General features: G+C 39.0%; 1 protein-coding gene across 1 annotated transcript in view; it reads left to right on the forward strand.

Moving 5' to 3' along the window:
• Nucleotides 1–3,230: 3,230 nt before the first annotated feature.
• Nucleotides 3,231–19,359, forward strand: part of CD2AP (CD2 associated protein) — a 139,632-nt gene continuing 123,503 nt past the window's right edge. The window contains exon 1 of the mRNA XM_072733636.1: nt 3,231–3,402. Within this exon, the coding sequence (XP_072589737.1) occupies nt 3,399–3,402 (4 nt within the window). The 5' untranslated portion in view covers nt 3,231–3,398. The remainder of the gene's footprint in view (nt 3,403–19,359) is intronic.

Raw genomic sequence — 19,359 nt, forward strand, 5'->3', positions numbered from 1 at the left:
CTGAACATATATTTTTGCAAAAAACACCAAATACAGATGGCCACCAGATACATGATAAGCTATGCAACATTACTAATCATTAGGGAAATGCAAATCAAAACCACAATGAGGTACCACTTATACCTGTCAGAATGGCTAGTGTCAAAAAAAAAAATAAAAAAAGCAAGAAATAACAAGTGTTGAGGAGGATAGGGAGAAAAAGGAAAACTTGTGCACTATTGGAATGTAAAATGGTATAGTCACCATGGGAAATAGTATGAAGGCTCTGAGAAAATTAAAAATAGAACAAACCACCATATGATCTAGCAATTCCACTTTTGGGTATTTATCTGAAGAAAACAAAAACACTAATTCAAAAACATATTTTGCTTCTATGTACATTGTGGCATTATTTACAATAGTTAAGATACACATACAACCTGTGTCTATCATACATGAAAGGATAAAGATGTGAGATACACACACACACACAGAGGAATATTATTCAGCCATAAAAATAATAAAATCTTGCCATTTGTGACAACATGAATGGATGGAGATGATAGTATTCTAAGTGAAATAAGTCAGAGAAAGGCAAATACTTTATGATTTCACTTACATGTGGAATTTGAAAAAAAAACCCCAGACAAAACAGACTCACAGATACAAAGAAGAATCTGGTGGTTGCCACAGAGGGAAGTGGGTGGCAGAATGGGCAAAGTAGAGGAAGGGAAACAAAAGGTACAAACTTCCAGTTATAAAATAAATAAGACATGGAATGCAATGTACAACATAGAGAATATAGTTAATAATATTGTAACAGCTTTGTAGGGTAAAAGATAGTAGCTTAATTTATTCTGGTGTTCATTTTGAATAAGGGACAGGCAGGAATAGGTAGAGGGAGACAGGTAAGGGGCTACTGGCCAGGCTCACAGAAATCCTAGATGTGGAGAAATGTTATAGATTTTATGTATTTATTTGAGAGAGAGAGAGAGAGAGAGAGAGAGAGAGAGAGGCAGAGACACAGGCAGAGGGAGAACCAGGCTCCATGCAGGGACCCGGCGTGGGACTTGATCCTGGGACTCCGGGACCACACCCTGGGCCGAAGGCAGGCGATAACCCGCTGAGCCACTCAGGGATCCCTAGATGAGATATTTTCATGAAAGTTATAAACAAAAACCAGAGCTAAGGGGATATAAAGAGACTATCTTGTCTGTTTTAAATGTTATAGAGGAGATATTTTTATGAAAGTTAACAAATTGACCATCGAAACTTACCATACTTGAAGGAGAAGTCAACATGGTGCTCCCAGGGGTGAGGTTAAGCTCACCAGTTAGTTTTCTATAAAAGATCCACCATAAAAGCCCTCGTGGCAACCCATTCAGGACACTCCGCTCACCCTAGAGAGCTTTTTTCTTTCCTTTCAGTTCTCACTTTCACTTAATAAACTTTCACTTCACTTTTTTGAGTCCCAGAGATTCATTCTCTAACTCTGTGAGACAAGAACCCTGCAACACTGCAACAACTTCATAATGTATATACGTTGAATCACCATATTGTACACCTCAGTCATATAATATTTTATGCCAACCCATACTGAGAAATATTTGTTGGCTGAAAAAGGGCACGTTTTGTAGTTTTAATGCAACACAGTCAACATGTACATCTCATTTAGGTGTGCATATTAAAAATTTTCTTCATATTCATATTTTTTCTTTCATTCATATTTTTCTTTTGTCCTTTTCAGCCTCTGATCGTGATTGACAATCCTTGTTAGACAGGTACCGTATGCAACATTTTTGAAAGAAAAAAAATATTAAAAGATGGCAAAAGCAGGTCTGTAAGAGATCATGGGGATAAATATTTAAAAGGTTTTGCAGTGTAAAGATTTTTTTTTTTTTTCCGAGAGATTCAAGAAACTGAAGTTCAGCCAGGTTTAATTTACCCAAGGTGAACAAAAAAGTAAATGGCTGTGCTGTTTCAGAAACCCAGGTCTGCTTGATTTCAAACAGCAAGGCAGTCCTAGCGCTGAGATTCGTTAATTCCTACAATTCATAGTTTTGAGAATTGAATGACATAATTTCTTTAAAAAAGCATTCGGCACAGTAGTTGGCAGTCAACAAATGTTGCTCTCACACATCTGTCCGGAACTGGGTCTATTTAAACAGTAGGGTAAGAAAAGCTGCCTGAATTATACTTGTTTCCAACTCTTCTAAGAAATGCTCATGTCTGATTACAGTAATCCTATGTCCTTCCTCATACTGAGGCTAGAAAAAAAATGCCTGGCAGTATTTCAAATCATGACTACTTCTCCCCCTGGTCAAGTAAAGGGATTTAGATGTTGTCAGCTGACAGAGGCTAAATGAACCAATAATTTATTTCTGTAAAATATAATTTTGTGTGTGTGCTTCTGGTTGTGTGTGTCCCCCCCCCCCCCCCCCCCCCGTGTGCTTGTGATTTGTCAAGAACCTGCAACGTAAACTTCGGGGGGTCCCAGGAACAGGTTGGCCTCTAAGGGTTGACAAGCAAGAGGTCTCGGGCTCCGTTGCCTCTTTGCCTCTGGCTCTCGCCGTCTGTTTTCCGTCGGGTCCCCCAGAACCCGCCACTCTGCACGGAGCAAGACCGCATCGCCCGCCGCAGAAAGTGGGGCAACTCAGGCTCACCGCGCCCGGGAGCACACGCTCGGTATTCATCTGGGGCGGCAAACCGGACAAAACGGCCGCCCCAGCGCGCCGCACGCCCAGGTGCAGGGGCTGCCGCAGCGCTTCCGGATTCCTTCCTCTTCAGCCCGCTGCACCTGGACGCGGGCGGCGCGCGGCTCCCCGGCCCTGACGTCACCGCACCTGGCACCAGCTGGGGTGCCGGCTGTGGGCCGGGACGCGGAGGGGGCGGGGCGGGGCCGGGAGAACGGGAGGGGGTTCTCGCGAGACTTCCCGCCTCCCGGGTCCGGCTCCCGGCACCTTCCCGGCCTCCGTGGGGTCTCCCGCTCAGCTTTCGGCGTCGCGTTCCGGACGGCGGTTGTGTCCGGGAGCGGCGGGAGGCGGGCTCCGGGGCTCCGACGGTTGGGACTCGGCGGCCGGGACGAGCCGGCAGGTCCCAGCCCTGCTGCGGGATCCACCCGGGCTGGGAAAGCAGCCGTCCGGGCGGGCGGCGGAGGGCGGCGGAGGGCGGCGGAGGGCCCGCCCGCCACCGCGACTTCGGCCGCCGCCGCGCCGCCGCCGCCGCCTCTCGCTCGCGGGCCGCGCTGACGGGACAGTCCGGGGGGCGCCGCGGGCGGATGGAGGCGCCTCTTCGCCCCGCCTGAGCTCAGGAGGAGCGAGCGCCGAGCGCGGGGCCCGCCTCCCGCCGCCAGTGCGGCCGCGCGAGCAGCCGGAGGAGGAGCCGCGAGCGCCGGGCTTCTCCCCGCGGGAGCCCCCAGCATGGGTAAGACGCTCGCGGGCGCTTCCCGCCGCCCCGCCGGGCCTCGGGGTCTCGGCCCCGGCCCCGGCCCGCCGCCCCGCCGCCCCTCCTCGCCCTGCCTTCCGCCCCCCTCTGCTCGCGGAGAACTTGGTCCGAGGGTTTGCGGGCGCCTTGTCCCGCGCGCCCCCCCTCCCCCGCCCCTTCCCGCCCTCGGGAAAGGTGAGCAAAGGGGCAGGGGCGCCGACCCGGTCCTCGCCCAGCGCCCAGCGCCCAGCGCCCACCGCCCGGTTAAGCTAACCTCAGCCTGAACTTCCCAGCCTCTCCCGCCCTCCCGCATTCCGCTCGGATGGGGGAGGGTGATGGAAAAACTTAACAAAGTGGCTCTTTAAACTTCTTTATCTTCTGCTCGGCGTTGTGTAGCTTGGCCCTTTTAAGAAGGTCTCCGTCTGCTCTTAGTAGGAGAGGTAATCTTTTTTTTTTTTTTTTTTTCTTTCCCCTCCGCTGAGACTTGCGAGGGATGCCTCGCGGCCGGGGACGCGGGAGTACACACTGCGGTTTTACCTGGGCGAGCGTGTTGGCGCCCGGACCCGAAATCCCTTCCCGAGTGCGGGGTTGGGGTCTGATAGGTTTTCAGGGTTGAACCCTTTGAGAAGCTGTTTCCTGTTTGGAGTTAGACTTCCTTGCCGGAGGAGACAAAACTACAACTACAAGGCCTTATATGTATGTTACTTACTATGTGCTTTTTTTTTTTTTTTTTTTTTTTTTTAACTATGTGCTTTTTACAGTTTAGTTTGGAGCTAGAGAAAGCAGAATGTGTTGCAGCCTGGTTGAAAGGGAGTGTTGTTGAGCGATGTAACAGTTCTCTTGATAAAAGATTTCGGTGTGGGCTAGGCACTGTCTCTCTCGCAATCCCTTAAATTAAAAGCAACCTAAAAGCGGTGTGCGTGCCATTATAAAACATAGATTTGTGCTACCAGCGAGCATAAGCATGTTCTGTAAGAATGATCCCAGTTTTGAGTTTTTATAGACCAAATCAGGAAGACTCTACCTTTTTTTTTTTTTTTTTTTTTTTGGTAGTTGAGAATTGATACTCTTCATATCAAACACACTGTTAACCGAAATTAGTAATTCATGCAACTAACAAATGATTTAGAAGCAGGACAGATACTGACGACTGCTGATGTGGCACCTTCTGCCCACACAATGTTTTGTGAGAAATGCTTTAAGCAGTGTTTACAGATCCTCGCTTAGCTCTTTTGTGTTTTGCTGCGCTTTCTACTTTTACGTCTTTCAGGTAACCTTTGTAGACAAAGTGCTCTTAAACCCCCAGACAGTAAAACCTTTGCTGTTGGCAGCTTTCAAATGAATTCCTTTTTAATTGGTTGAGTTTACTGAGTGTTTGAATTTTTATTCCTGTAAGCATCAAATGATAAAACCACTTTAACTGATTTGGATGAAAAGCGTACTAAAATATGTGTCTTTTTTGTTTTAAATAGGATGTGGAATGTAATTAAACCTCTTGATGACCTAGGGTCATCATTTGTGACCATCAGTTGCTGAGATGCCTTGAGTAATGTGTTGGATTGTATGTTGGACTGTTGATCAGATTCCTTTGCATTTTGGAGTTATTTAAATATTTTTCTGCTTTCCTATTGGATGTTCTTGTCACTGTGATTAGTGTCCTCTTCACCCTCCCTTCTCTAATTTTTCTAGTGTGGGAATCCTATTCAAATTTGTAATTCTGCGCAAGGGGAAATAAGTATACCCTTACTTAGTGTGTGAGATATTATCTTGAGGAAAATTAGCATTAATACTTGGACATTGGAGTATCTGTTTTAATTGTTCAGAGTCCTTTTCTTAGTGACTTTTCTGCTGTGTTCTGGTTAGGCAAGTTGCCACATTATCTAGGTAAAGTGTGATGTTTGTATGCTTTCAACTTGCCTACCTTGAATGTATTTTGAAGGTTGATTATTCGAGGGCATTTGTAGTTAGTTTTTGAAAGGTATTTGTCAGACATTTACATATGAACATATACTTTAAATTTATCGGTATGTAATAATTCGTGTTAAAGTTATCAAAATCATTTAAAAAGAGCTTTTTCTTTAAGTCTCATTTGCTTGGTTTTGTTATCAGCAGTCTTTATTATAATTTAAGATGGCAGGTTAAATATATGTTACTTTATCTGGTGTGTCACAAAATGAAAAAGTCTTTAATTTCTTCGTTTTGAAATAACTTGGATACCTATTAAGTGATGGCTCCTAATATGTGTACTATTTAAGTATAGCTAGAGGGTTAAGAGCACGGCTCCAGACTGGGACAGCTTAAGGTCAAATTCTGGCTCTTCCACCTATTAGCTGTTATGACTGAGCGAGTTACTTAACCTGTCTGTGCTTCAGTTTCTTACTCCGTAAATGGGGTAAAAATAACCTCAGGTTGTTAAGGGGATTGGATGGGCTAATACTGATAAAGTGTTTGGAACACGGCCGGTGCGTATTGCTGTATTTTCATTTTCGAACAATTTCCCCAATTCTTGCACCAACTTATAAAAACAGTTCTCAATTTTTGACATTTGTTAGAAGGGGTATACAGGTGGGATAAGATGTTTTGTAGTAATGCAGAAATTAATTTTTCCCCAGAACTTTAGTTTTATTTAATGTGTTCTTATAAAAATTGTGTAGGAAGGATTTTTTCCCTGTTTTGATTATATTTTGAAAAAGTCCATTATTGATAATAAGTTTAGTAGTTTCAGAAAAAGAAAATGGGATGAATTCTAGGAGAGACTAGTTTGAGTTTTATGTTAAATTAAAGCACTGCTTTTAGTTTCTTCATTTGTTATATATAGAAGAAAACATATAGAAGTTTGAGGTATCTTGTGTGAAAGTTTAGGGAGAGTTTAGAATGACAGAAAGGCAAAACGTACTTTTATTATTCTAGAAGTACAGATCTGGATTTTGGAGGGGAAATAGACCTCACATGGCACAAAGTGTTACTGTAGGTGAATTTTTAGGTTTGAAAATGTAAGTGGATTTTAAGGATTGAATTTCTGTTAATTTTAGATAAGGTTATGAACTTCTTAGTTTAAATTGTTTTTTTAGGGATCCCATATATGGCCAGTCAATGTGTTTGAATTCTGAGGCAGTTTTAATGGGCAGAAATGTGCAATTTGTGTAGAGATATATGCACATTATAATAGTGATTTATTTCCTTATTTTACTTTGTTGCAATATTTGGAGAAAAATCTTGACTTATGCAGATAACTAGTGGCAAATGGAAATTGCCTGCTAAGGGCTCACTGTTTAGTCTCAGGATTTACTTCAGATAAATGAATCCAGAGCATGAAATAGGAATATTAGGAATTTTTGTTTCAAAGTTGGATCACTGACAAAACTAATAATAAGTTCTATTCTTTAATTAGTAAGTATTTGTGATCAGGTTTTTCTAAGTGTTTCTCACTTTGAATAGTTATAGTTCCATAAAATCTCATTAAGGGTGGAAATTCACACTGATTATATTTTTCTATGGAAACTAGCCTGATGTTTGCCATTTAATTCTCTGAATGAGAGTTTGCAGAGTAAAATGGTGTCACATTAACTTAATAAAATGTAAATTTTAAGGCATTTGAGGTAAAGACAAAGTTGTAAAACATGAAGTGCTTTTGGTTCATTCCATTTGCCAATCAAAAATACCTCCAAAATTTTATTTGCATGTAATCCAGATCTGTGATTTATTTTCCCCTCTCATCTGTCATGGAATATTCTCTGTGAAATGTATTTTAATCTCAATGTGATCTATCACATCAATAAAAGGATAATAACCATATTATCATTTCAATAGATGTAGAAAAAGCATTTGACAAAGTGCAACATCCATTCATGATAAAACCCTCAACAAAGTAAGTTTAATAAAAGCCATTTGTGAAAAACTATAACATTATCCTCAATGCGGAAAAACAGAGCTTTTCCCCTAAGGTCAGGAACAAGACAAGGATGTCTGTTCTCACCGCTTTGATTCACACAACAAGAAGAAATAAAAGGCATCCAAATTTGTAAGGAAGAAGTAAAACTTTCCCTATTTGCAGGTGACATGACAGTCTATATAGAAAATCTGAAAGACTGCACCAAAAACACTGCTAGTACTGATAAATGAATTCAGTAAAGTCTTAGGATGCAAAATCAATGTATGGAAATCTGTTGCGTTTATATATGCCAATAAGGAAGCAGCAGAAAGTGAAATGAAGAAAACAGTCCCGTTTACAACTGCACCAAAAATAAAGATACCTAGGAATGAACATAGCCAAAGAGGTGGAAGACCTGTATTCCAAACAGTATAAAACATTGATGAAAGAAACTGAAGATGACACAAAGAAATGGAAAGAAAGGCATTCCATGGTCATGGATTGGAAGAATAAACATTTTAAAATGTCTATACTACCTAGAGCAACCTACACATTTTACGCAATCCCTATCCAAATACCAATAGCATTTTTCATACAACTTAGGACAAGCTGTCCTAACATTTGTGTGGAACACAAAAGACCCTAAATAGCTAAAGCAATCTTAAAAAAGAATAGCAAAACTTGAGCCATCACAATTCTGGACTTCAAGTTATATTACAAAACTGTAGTAATCAAAACAGTAAGGTCCTGGTACAAAAATAGACACCTAGGTAAGTTGAACAGAAAATCCAGAAATAAACCTACAGTTATAAACCTAAAATTAAGTGGTCAGTCTTTGACAAAGCAGAAAAGGATATTCCAATGGGAAAAGGACAGTGTCTTCAACAAATGGTGTTGGTAAAACTGGATGGCCACTTGCAAAACAATGAAACTGGACCACTTCCTTACACCATACACAAAAATAAATTCAACATGGATTAGAGACCTAAATGAGAGATCTGAAACCATAAAAATTCTAGAAGAGAACATAGCCAGTAACTTCTTTGAAATCAGTCATAGCAACTTCTTTCTAGATAGATCTATCTCTCCTGAGGCAAAGAGAAACAAAAGCAAAAATGAACTACTGGAATTACATCAAATTAAAAGTTTCTGCACAGCAGGAGAAACAGTCAAAATTAAAAGGAAACCTGCAGAATGAGAGAAGATATTGGCAAATGATGTATTCAGTAAAGGGTATAAATATCCAGCAAATATAAAGAACTTTTATAAAACTCAACACCCAAACCCCACATAATCCAATTAACAAATGGGCAGACGACATGAATAGACATTTTTCCAAGAAGACATAGAATGGCCAGCAATAACATGAAAAGATGCTCAGTATCACTTATCAGGCAAATACAAATCAAAACTATAATGAACTATCTCACCTCACATATGTCAGAATGGCTAAAATCATCAACACAAGAAAAACAGGTATTGGTGAGGAGGATGTGGAGAAAAAGGAATATTCATGCACTGTTGGTGGGAATACAAACTGGTATAAGCACTCTGGAAAACAGTGTGGAGGTTTCTCAAGACATTAGAAATAGAACTACCTTATGTCCAGCATTTGCACTGCTAGAAAGGATGCAAAAGAATACGAAGAATACAAAAATACTAATTCAGAGGGTTACATGTACCCCTATGCTTGCTCGCTTGATTTGTTTATTTATTTAGAGGGAGGTGTGGGGCAGGGGGAGAGAGAGAAAATCCCAAGTAGGCTCCACGCTGAGTGTGGAGCCTGATGTGGGGCTCGTTCTCATGACCCGGAGATCGTGAGCTGAAATCATGAGTCAGATGCTTAACTGAGCCATCCAGGCATCCCATGCACCCCTATATTTATAGCAGAATTATTTACAATAGCCAAGATATAGAAACAGTTCACATGTCCAATGACTGGTGAATGGGTAAAGAAGATGTGGTATATATACGTGTATGTGCACACACAAATTGGAATGTTAGTCAACCATAGAAAAGCGTGAAATCTTGCCATTTGCAATGACATGGATGGAGCTAGAGAATATAATGCTAAATGAAATAAGTCAGAGAAAAATACCATATAATTTCAGTCATGTGGAATTTAAGAAACAAATGAGCAAAGGGGAAAAAAAAAGATGAAGCAAGAAAGACTTAATCGTAGAGAGCAAATTGATGGTTACCAGAGGGAAGGTGAGTGGGGGATGGGTGAAATATGTGATGAGGATTAAGGAGTACACTTGTGATGAGTATTGGGTGTTGATTGGAAGTGTTGTATCACTATATTGTATACCTGAAACTAATATAGTACAGTATGTTTACTAACTGGAATTAAAAACCTAAAACGTTTTTTAAGTACGATAAATGCTTAATTTTCTAATGTATATGTAAAAAGTGATGTCATGGCAAGGGCTTGAAGATAGGCAAAGAGAAGTGTAATGATTCCTGATTTGGGTGAGAAGAAGACAAAGCTGCAGTTTTATTTTCTAGGTAAACTGGTGAAGCATTGTATTAAAGATCTGGAAGTGTTCGGTTTGTGTTCAAAAGAGAAGGACTAATAAAATCTAATATGTGATTAAAATTAGGTAAATTGGGTTATCATTATGATGGATCTGTGACTTGTTCAGTGGTAGAATTTGATATCCAGCTACTAGCTAGATGACCACAAGCAGGATTTTGGTCTTTCTAGATGGAGAAGAGGCCAAAACACTGGTCTGGGGAATCTGCATAGAGGTCCATATATTCCTATATTTAGCCTATCAGCATGAGGGATATGTGTAGTAAAAGGCAGTTTATTGATAGATAGATGGAGTGGGCCAACTTGGTGTGAGAGAAGAATGGTGGTTGGTAGCAGGCAGTAGGTAGAGGTCCAGACTGACACCTTGTGGGAAAAGGGAGGAAATGGGGTTTGGCAGTAGATATTGAAGACCTAACCATAAGGAAACAAACCAGATAGGGCTCAGATTTTTTTTTTTTTTAAGATTTTATTTATTTATTCGTGAGAGACACACAGAGAGAGAGGCAGAGACACAGACAGAGGGAGAAGCAGGCTCCATGCAGGGAGCCCGACAGTTCTCTCGCCCGACGGGGAGGGATCCCAGTTCTCCAGGATCAGGCCCTGGGCTGAAAGCGGTGCTAAACCGCTGAGCCACTGGCTTGCCCTAGGGCTCAGATTTTTATGAGAGATGCAAGGTAGGTATTTATTTCCAGGAACAAAAGCGAACTTGGTTATTGGAATTGTTTAGGATGAGCCAAGCAGTAATACTAATGAGACGCCAAGCTCCAGGGCTATAGATCTTGTATATTTTCTGTCTTCAGAGAATATCAGTAATCTGTATTAGTACCTGGATCTGTAAGTGGCCCTGAAGAGATTCTCTGTTGAAAGGCTTGAGAGGATATTCTCTCTGGTTACAGTCTAGGATTCTTTCTGTTTATTTGGTCCCAGGGATTTGATGTGTCTGCTTTTTCTTTGCTGCTTTTTTTTCCACCTGAGTTCCTCCTCTTTCACACCGATTGGCAAAGCAGGTTCTGTTTCAGAAACAAGAACACAATCCTTAACAAGTGTTGAGTAATCATAGCCACCAATATAATGTTAAACAGGCAAGGAAGACAAAATATTTCAAAGTATCACTAATTATTGGTTTCTTAGTTTCACTGAAGTGGAGTTAGGCAATTTGTTAGACTTGAGTTTTTGTTTTTTGTAGAGTGTACTGCCGTTTTCACTCCTCCCTTTTCTCTACATTTCTTTTAGGTTTGTGCTAGATGTTTAGGCTGGTTCACAGAATCATTTATTACCATTCTTAGGTAGATAAAATTCCTTCATAATCTTGTTAGGGCTTCTCTGACCCAAGACTGCATTACAGTACCAGTTCAAGTACCAGTTCAAGAGTTGACTCTTTTTAAATTTAATTTTGTTTATTTATTCATTCATGAGAGAGAGGGGGTGGGTGCAGAGACACAGGCAGAGGGAGAAGCAGGCTCCATGCAGGGAGCCGGATGGGGGACGCGGGACTCGATCCCGGGTCTCCAGGATCATGCCCTGGGGCTGAAGGCAGCGCTAAACTGCTGAGCCACCCAGGCTGCCCATCAAGAGTTGACTCTTGAAAAACTCTGGGGTTAGGGATGCTGAAGACTGCCCCCCTCTCTGAAGTTGAAAATTCCAGTATAACTTTGATTCCCCCAAGACTTTGCTAATCGCCTGCTTTTGGCCAAAAGCCTTACCGATAAAACAGTCAATTAACACATCATATTTTGTATGTTGTGTGTATTATTTATTGTAGTCTTACAATAAAGTAAGAGAAAAGAAAATGTTATCAAGAAAGTCAAAATGGGCGTCTGGCTGCCTTAGTTGGTAAAGCATAGGGCTCCTGGCCTCGGGGTCCTGCGAGTTTGAATCCCATGTTGGGCCTGGAGCTTACTTAAAATCAAAAGGAGGAGAAAATACATTTGCAGTATTGCACTGTATTTATTGTAAAAAATCTATGTAAATGGACCCGAGCAGTTCAAACCTGCGTCCATGGGTCTAATGTACTTTCATTTTCAGTCAGAACCCTTGGTTTTAGCTCCAGGTGAGTTAGTCATTTTCCTTTTGGAGTCCCAAAAGTTTCCTCCTTTGGACTAAGTTTGATATTGTTTCTTTTTAAATTTTTTTTGGTTTTTGTTTTTGAAGGTCTCAGGTACCTGGATGTTCTACTCTCTTAGTGACCATTTTCATTCAACTGAAAATGTATTTACTAGTTTGCATTTAAAGGAGCTTTTTACTCTAAGAAGAAACTGCTTATAAAAAATTCATTGTTCTAAATTGATATGTAGCCTAAGATGTTGATCTGTTGCCAGATATGGCAATGTTATAGACTCTTTCTTTTCTAGAACCTATTTATACCATATCAGTCTTTTCCATTGCCTCTAAGAGACTTTCATTTTATAATTTTCAAATTCCATATCTGTTAATTAAACTTCCCATCATGATTCCATTCTTTTTCTCAACTGATTTACAAAACAGAGATGACTAGTACAGGATCCTAAATTTCAGTGTCTATTTTGATGTCTGGTAGTTTGTTTTTTTGATGATTTGGTGTTCAGGTAATTTCAAGAGAGAGATTGTGTGGTACCTAATCAATGGAAGTTTCTAGTAGAAAAATGCTTTATAAGTGTGGTAAACAAATAGTTACCACCAACATTAAGAGAAGGGTTCTGTTGCAAGGTCTTAGGGTCAAGGAAAGGAGCTTTATATGAAAGATTAGTCAAGTATATGCCTTAACATGAGGAATGTCATTAATGCCATGCTAGGTGCTAGGAGTTTAGGACAAATATATGTTTCGATGCGGTAAGTAGTTTGTAACAGTGTTATGGGTTAGGCCTATTATTAGAATCACATGGATTTAAAAAAAAAAAACCACAACCCCTGGAGATTTTGACATAAATGTTCTTTCTTTTCCTCCCTCCTGGGGTTGATGAGTGTCATAAATATTTTGGGAAGGCTTGTAGGGCTATGATAGGAATAAAACTTAGCATGTGAATCATTAGAAATCCAAACAGGAGAGGGAATGCACATTAAGAGGATGTATTCATTGTCAGAAATGTTAAAATGTTATAGGAGAAGCATAAGAAGAACAGGATATAGATTTCTGTGTTGGAGGGCAAATGGAATTTGTTCATCTCTCATTAGTTTGACCAGTGACACAGTAAAGATGTGGCAGTAGCCAAGATATATATATATATATTTTTACCTATTCCTGGCACTGAGTCTTTAGAGTTAGATACACCTTCATTTGAACTGGTATCTTTAAGATCCTTTAACCTGAAATATTAGAACTGTCTTAACATTGTTAGTATCTATCTGTGCCTTAGTACTGAGACTGGAAATTGACCTGACGTCTAGGTTGACTTTATATATTTTATTTTTTAAAAAAGATTTTACCCAGTGCAGGGCCAGATCCCAGGACCCCAGGACCCCAGGATCATGACCTGAGCTGAAGGCAGACGTGTAACCGCTGAGCCACCCAGGCTTCCCTCCTCTTAGCTTTTTGTCAACCTCACTGTCAGAATTGCTGCCAGAAGAGCTTGAAGAAACAAATTCCTTTGATTTAGGTATTGCTCTGCTTCCCCCCCCCCCCCAAGATTGTATTTATTTATTTTTTAAAAGATTTTATTTATTTATTTGTGAGAGACACAGAGAGAGGGGCAGAGACATAGCAGAGGGAGAAGCAGGCTCCCTGTGGGGAGCCTGATGCTGGACTTGGTCCCAGGACCCTGGGATCACGACCGGAGCCAAGGGTAGACGCTTAACCACTGAACCACCCGGGTGCCCAGCATTGCTCTGCTTTTGCAGCAAAACTGCCTTCTCGTTCATCTGCAACATAGAAGTTAATATATTTGTAAAATTGGAGACCATAAATCGCAGTTTTGGCTGTAGTAATGTTTTTAGGAAACATTAAAGTTGATCTTTCAGGTGTGTATACTCTTCTACATGCTTTTTATTCTTTATAGTAGAAACTATAAGTTATTTACAAATGTGTTCTCAATATCAACGTTTTATATTAGAGTTTAATTAAAATTTAATTAAAATTCCTACTCTGCTGCAGCAGGTTGCACTCTGTGGAGTATTTTGTCTTGCTGTTCTGCACTGTGTGTGCATAAAAAAGAGGAAGACTCCATTTTTACTTAACTTAATTAGACCATTGTTATCAAACATTTTATAAAGCAGTTAAAAATTTGCTTTATATGGTGAAAATAAACCTATTAAGAATTCAGAATTTTCAGAATGAATATCGAATGAAGATATAAAGGTGATATTTTAGATCCCAAGTAATCCCTTTCCCATAAACATTTCCTGGATTTCTTGTATTGTATTTTATAAAACCCAGTTGAACTTATAGTTAGAACCTCATAGTGTAAAGCCTAAATAAAAACTCCTGTTATTCACTTCGTTTTGTATGTAATAAAGGACTTTTTTTGTCCTGAGCTCATTGATGCCAGAGATTGTATCACTTTATTTGACTAAAGAAATTTAACACCCTTAATAACTAGCAGAAAATTGTGAGCCTGCTATGTATCCACTGAATCTGTGATTCAGTAATACTTTAATTTGGAATAATCGGGGAGAGGGATCCAGCCAGTCTAATGAATAATAAAAAATTTAAGTATATTGAAATATGTCTATCTAAACTAGGCTAACAAAATGCTGGCTACGTGGTTTCAAGTTGGTATGAGGTTTAACCTTCTTTTTAGAAATAAACTCTTTATGGGTACCTGACTGGCTCAGTCAGAGTTTGTGACTCTTGATCTCAGGGTTGTGAGTTCAAGCCCCATGTTGGGTATAGAAATTACTTAAAAGTAACATCTTAAAAAAAAGAAAATTCTTTAATCCTTTCTGTGTAACTCATTGGGGCTCTTAAATCCTTTTAATAGAGAATAGTACTTTGGGATATTAAGCATCTTGTCAGGTGGATTGCTGATGGCTTACTATATGTTGCATTGATGTTACATTCTAGTAAATAAAAGTAAAATTATCTATTTCATGAATCAGATACATTTCTGTTATAAGTCTCCCATTTGTCCTATTAAAAAAGTTTAAGTATACGACCCAGCAATTGCACTGTTGGGGATTTACCCCAAAGATTCAGATGCAATGAAACGTCGGGACACCTGCACCCCGATGTTTCTATCAGCAATGGCCACAATAGCCAAACTGTGGAAGGAGCCTCGGTGTCCATCGAAAGATGAATGGATAAAGAAGATGTGGTTTATGTATACAATGGAATATTACTCAGCAATTAGAAACGACAAATACCCACCATTTGCTTCTACGTGGATGGAACTGGAGGGTATTATGCTGAGTGAAATAAGTCAATTGGAGAAGGACAAACAGTGTATGTTCTCATTCATTTGGGGAATATGAATAATAGTGAAAGGGAATATAAAGGAAGGGAAAAGAAATGTTGGGAAATATCAGGAAGGGAGACAGAACATAAAGACTCCTAACTCGGGGAAACGAACTAGGGGTGGTGGAAGGGGAGGAGGGCGGGTGTTGGAGGGGAATGGGTGACGGGCACTGAGGTGGACACTTGACGGGATGAGCACTGGGTGTTTTTCTGTATGTTGGTAAATTGAACACCAATAAAAATTAATTAAAAAAAAAAGTTTAAGTATAAGGCTAATGTTGCTTAAACATTTGTTTAAAATAACTTGAATAATGTTGATTAAACTGTAAGATTATACCATCTTAAATGGCTGTAGAGAAGCAAGTATACTTATATTCTTTGAAGCATACTTACCTGATAAAGTCCATATATAATTAAAAGTTTCCTAATAGCTATGTTAAAAAGTTAAAAGGAATAGGTGAAATTAATTTTAATATTTTGGATGTGTTGGGTTAAGAAAATAATTATTTCAACGTATAGTCTAAGAAGTTATTAATGAGATAGTTTATATATTTTTTTGTCTTTGAAGTCTAGTGTGTATTATATATATATATATTTAAAGATTTATTTATTAGAGCAAGTGAACATTCAGGCTGTTGGGGTGGGGTTGGGGACAGAGGGAGAAGGAGAATCGGACTCCTTGCTGAGCAGGGAGCCTTACACAGGCTCAATCTCAGGTCTATAGGATCATGATTTGAGCTGAAGGTAGACACTCAACCAACTGAGCCACTTAGGCACCTCTGTATTTTACATTTATATAACATGTCAGTTTGGACTAGCCACAATTCAAGTGCTTAGTAGTCACATATGGCAGTTTTAGAATGTAAACCTTTAGGTTTGTTGTGAATCTAATGAAAATACATATGAAAATATTGTTAAGTTATTATGCAATTGTAAATTATTACATAAGATTATACTATTTTAGGGATTATGAATGATTAAACCATTTTTTATTTTATCTGATTAATTCTATATTAGATATTTAATTAGTGATAATTTATTGTAGTTAAATATATTTTCTGGTGGAAAAAGATGCTCAGTTTAGTAGATTCCATGTAATAGGCCTGAAGTTTATTTCATTCTGTCTTCTAAATAAAATACATTTTTTGGCACTTGGCCTGCTGGTATATTAGAGAATATGAAGCTTTTGAATGACATTTGAATTGTTATATGAAAGTATAATTTGGCCTTAGTAATTTGAGAGCTGTTCTTTCCATTTATAATGCTTAAGAGAGAAGACTTAAGAGTGGTATTTCACAAATAAGTGACTGTTGTTGGGACACAAAACAAAAACACAAATAATTATTGGGAAAGTGATGTGTTCTCAGAAATGACATAGGAATATGTTTCAGGAGCCTGTTTTTTTAAACATGTAAAATTTTGCGTGGACCTTTGTGATGGAATTATTTTGGGTAAAGGATCTATATCTTTTATTGGATTTTCAGTGAAGTCTAAGTTCTGAAAAATGTTCTCAGGGACTCTTAAATATCTATTCTGTGAGTTCTTTACCGCCTTTTAACATTTCTAGTTCTTTGTAATCAGTCATGTCCCGCAGTAATTGCATTTTCCCATAATAATTATAATTCTGTCTTGTCAGCAAATACTTTGGTTTAAATTAGACAGGTATTTCTTGAGGTCGTCTTGTGTATCAGCACTGACAGAAGCATTCAAAATAAAAAGGTGAACAAGTTCCTTGCCCTGAGTTTCTTCCTTAGAGATGCCTGGAACAAGTAGCTACCTTCCAGTAGCAGCCACTCAAATATTTGCTGAATGAGTATTAAGTATCATTATACTTGTGTTGAAAGAAAAATCTAAAATTCTAGACAATGTAATATCTTTCATTTCAGAGCTACAAATAGCTGTATAGTATATTAGATACGTCAGGGACTTGTGGTGGGGCTTGGGAATACAAAGATAAGTAAAACAAAGTCCCCTGCTCTCAGCCCTGGCCAGATAATATATTCTGGCAATTTGAATTTAACATCTTTTTGTGTATAAGGATTTAGGTTATTTTTTATGCATGTGTTTACTTTTGGTGTATGCTTGGAAACATGGAGAAAATCCAATGATTTCATGAATCCTATTTTCTTACAGGTTCTTGGAGTTATATAACTTCATTACATTTAAAAAAAATTTATTCATGATAGACACAGAGAGAGAGAGAGACAGAGACAGAGACAGAGACATAGGCAGAGGGAGAAGCAGGCTCCATGCAGGAAGCATGATGTGGGACTCCATCCCAGGACTTGGGGGTCATGCCCTGAGCCAAAGGCAGACACTCAACCGCCCGAGCCACCCAGGTGTCTCACTTCAATACATTTTTAAGGTCTAACTAAAGAGAGTGAAATTATCTTTTAAAGCAACTTTCTATTTTTTGGTAACCTTAGATTATCTTTTTAACTGATAATTTGCTGATTCTTAGTGCTTGGGGACTGCTTACAATGCTAAGTATTTTTCAGTATTTAATTTCCACTGGAGCTTTCTGGGGTAGGTCGTCATTCCTTTTTTTTTTTTTTTTTTTTCCAAAATCAGAAATTGAAGTTAAAGAGATTGTTACCCAGGATCTCAGAAAGGATGTGGAGAAGGCTGGATTAAACTTGTATTGCTCTGATTTTAAAGTGTGTCCTCTTATTATTTTATTTTTTCTATTTTCTTTTGTTTTTAAGATTTATTTAGTTGAGAGAGCGAGCACGTGCACTTGCGAGCTTGCAGGGAGGGTTGCAGAAGGGGAGAGAGGATGAGAAGCAGACCTGAGTTGGGTGCAATGGCTGATGAGGGGTTCCGTCCCATGACCCTGAGCTTGTGTCCTGAGCTGAAATCAGGAGTTGGATGCTTAACCGACTGAGCCACCCTGGCATCCCCTCTTAATTATTTCTTAAAACATTAAGGGAGAAAGTTGAGCTAAATAGAGCAAGTAATGCTGACTGAAATGACTGTCCTAATGTGGTTTAAGAATAAAGAAACTTAAACATTTGTTATCCTAAAATTGTAAAACTTCATGACAGATACATGGTATTTTGTACAGTTTGAAATGCGTTTAAAACTAATTTCTACAGTGTTTTTTCAAAGTTAATAGTGGTAAATAGAAATCCAGATGAGAAGTATTTGGTTGAATTTCCCAACTTGTTTGCTCTTCAGATGGATTTTGGATATTTGTTGTTTTTAGGATTTTGGAAGGAGGCATTAATCACATGTGCACAGTAATTTATTTGTTTTGAACTAATTAAGTAATTAGTCTTTGTGAGATTAAAATAATTTTTTAAAAGATTTTATTTATTGAGAGAAAAAGATCATGAGCAGAGGAGAAGGGCAGAGGGAGAGGCTGACTCCCCTGCCAAGCAGAGAACCCGATGTGGGACTTGATCCCAGGACCCTGGAATCCTGACCTGAGCCAAAGGCAGACACTTAACAAACTAAGACATCCAGGCACCCAAAATACTTTTTTTTTTTAAAGATTTTATTTATTTTATTCACGAGGGAGACAGAGAGAGACAAGAGGCAGAGATGCAGAGGGAGAAAGCAGTCTCCATTCCACGCAGGGTGCCCGACATGGGACTCAATCCCGGGTCTCTGGGATCACACCCTAGGCTGAAGGTGGTGCTAAACTGCTGAGCCACTAGGGCTGCCCATTTTTGTTTTTTAAATTTAGGTTAAGATTATCTTTGTAGATATTTGTCACTTACGGATCCGATTTAGTAATATTCAAAAGCATATAATACCATGTAAAATTTTTCTCAAACCACATATTCTCTTCTCTTTGAATTGTCTTTGAATAAGTGCCTGTTAGGCAGACTTTTGTGCTCTTTGAAATTAAAAAAAAGGAGTGGGTTTTGTGTATGGTATTTTTAGAGTGATTTACTTATCTCTGTTGAAAAAATGTAAGAGATGTTATTTACCAGTTCTATTTTACAAACTTTAGGAAATTTTCTTACTAGTATTTTGACTGTCTAGATAACTTTAGGGAACCTAAATAATGAAATGTCAGTTGTTAATGACATTAAGTAATGCTCATCAATTTTGGATTTCTGCACTTATGTAAAGATAGTTCTGGAAAGAAGTTCTGGTAAAGATTTTTGGTTTTGGTAAAAAATAAGCATTTAATCCTGGAAATAAAAAGTAAAAATATTTTTTATCTTTTTTCATAAG

This window comes from Vulpes vulpes, chromosome 1 (genome assembly GCF_048418805.1).
Source record: "Vulpes vulpes isolate BD-2025 chromosome 1, VulVul3, whole genome shotgun sequence".
In the NCBI taxonomy this organism is placed as follows: Eukaryota; Metazoa; Chordata; class Mammalia; order Carnivora; family Canidae; genus Vulpes; species Vulpes vulpes.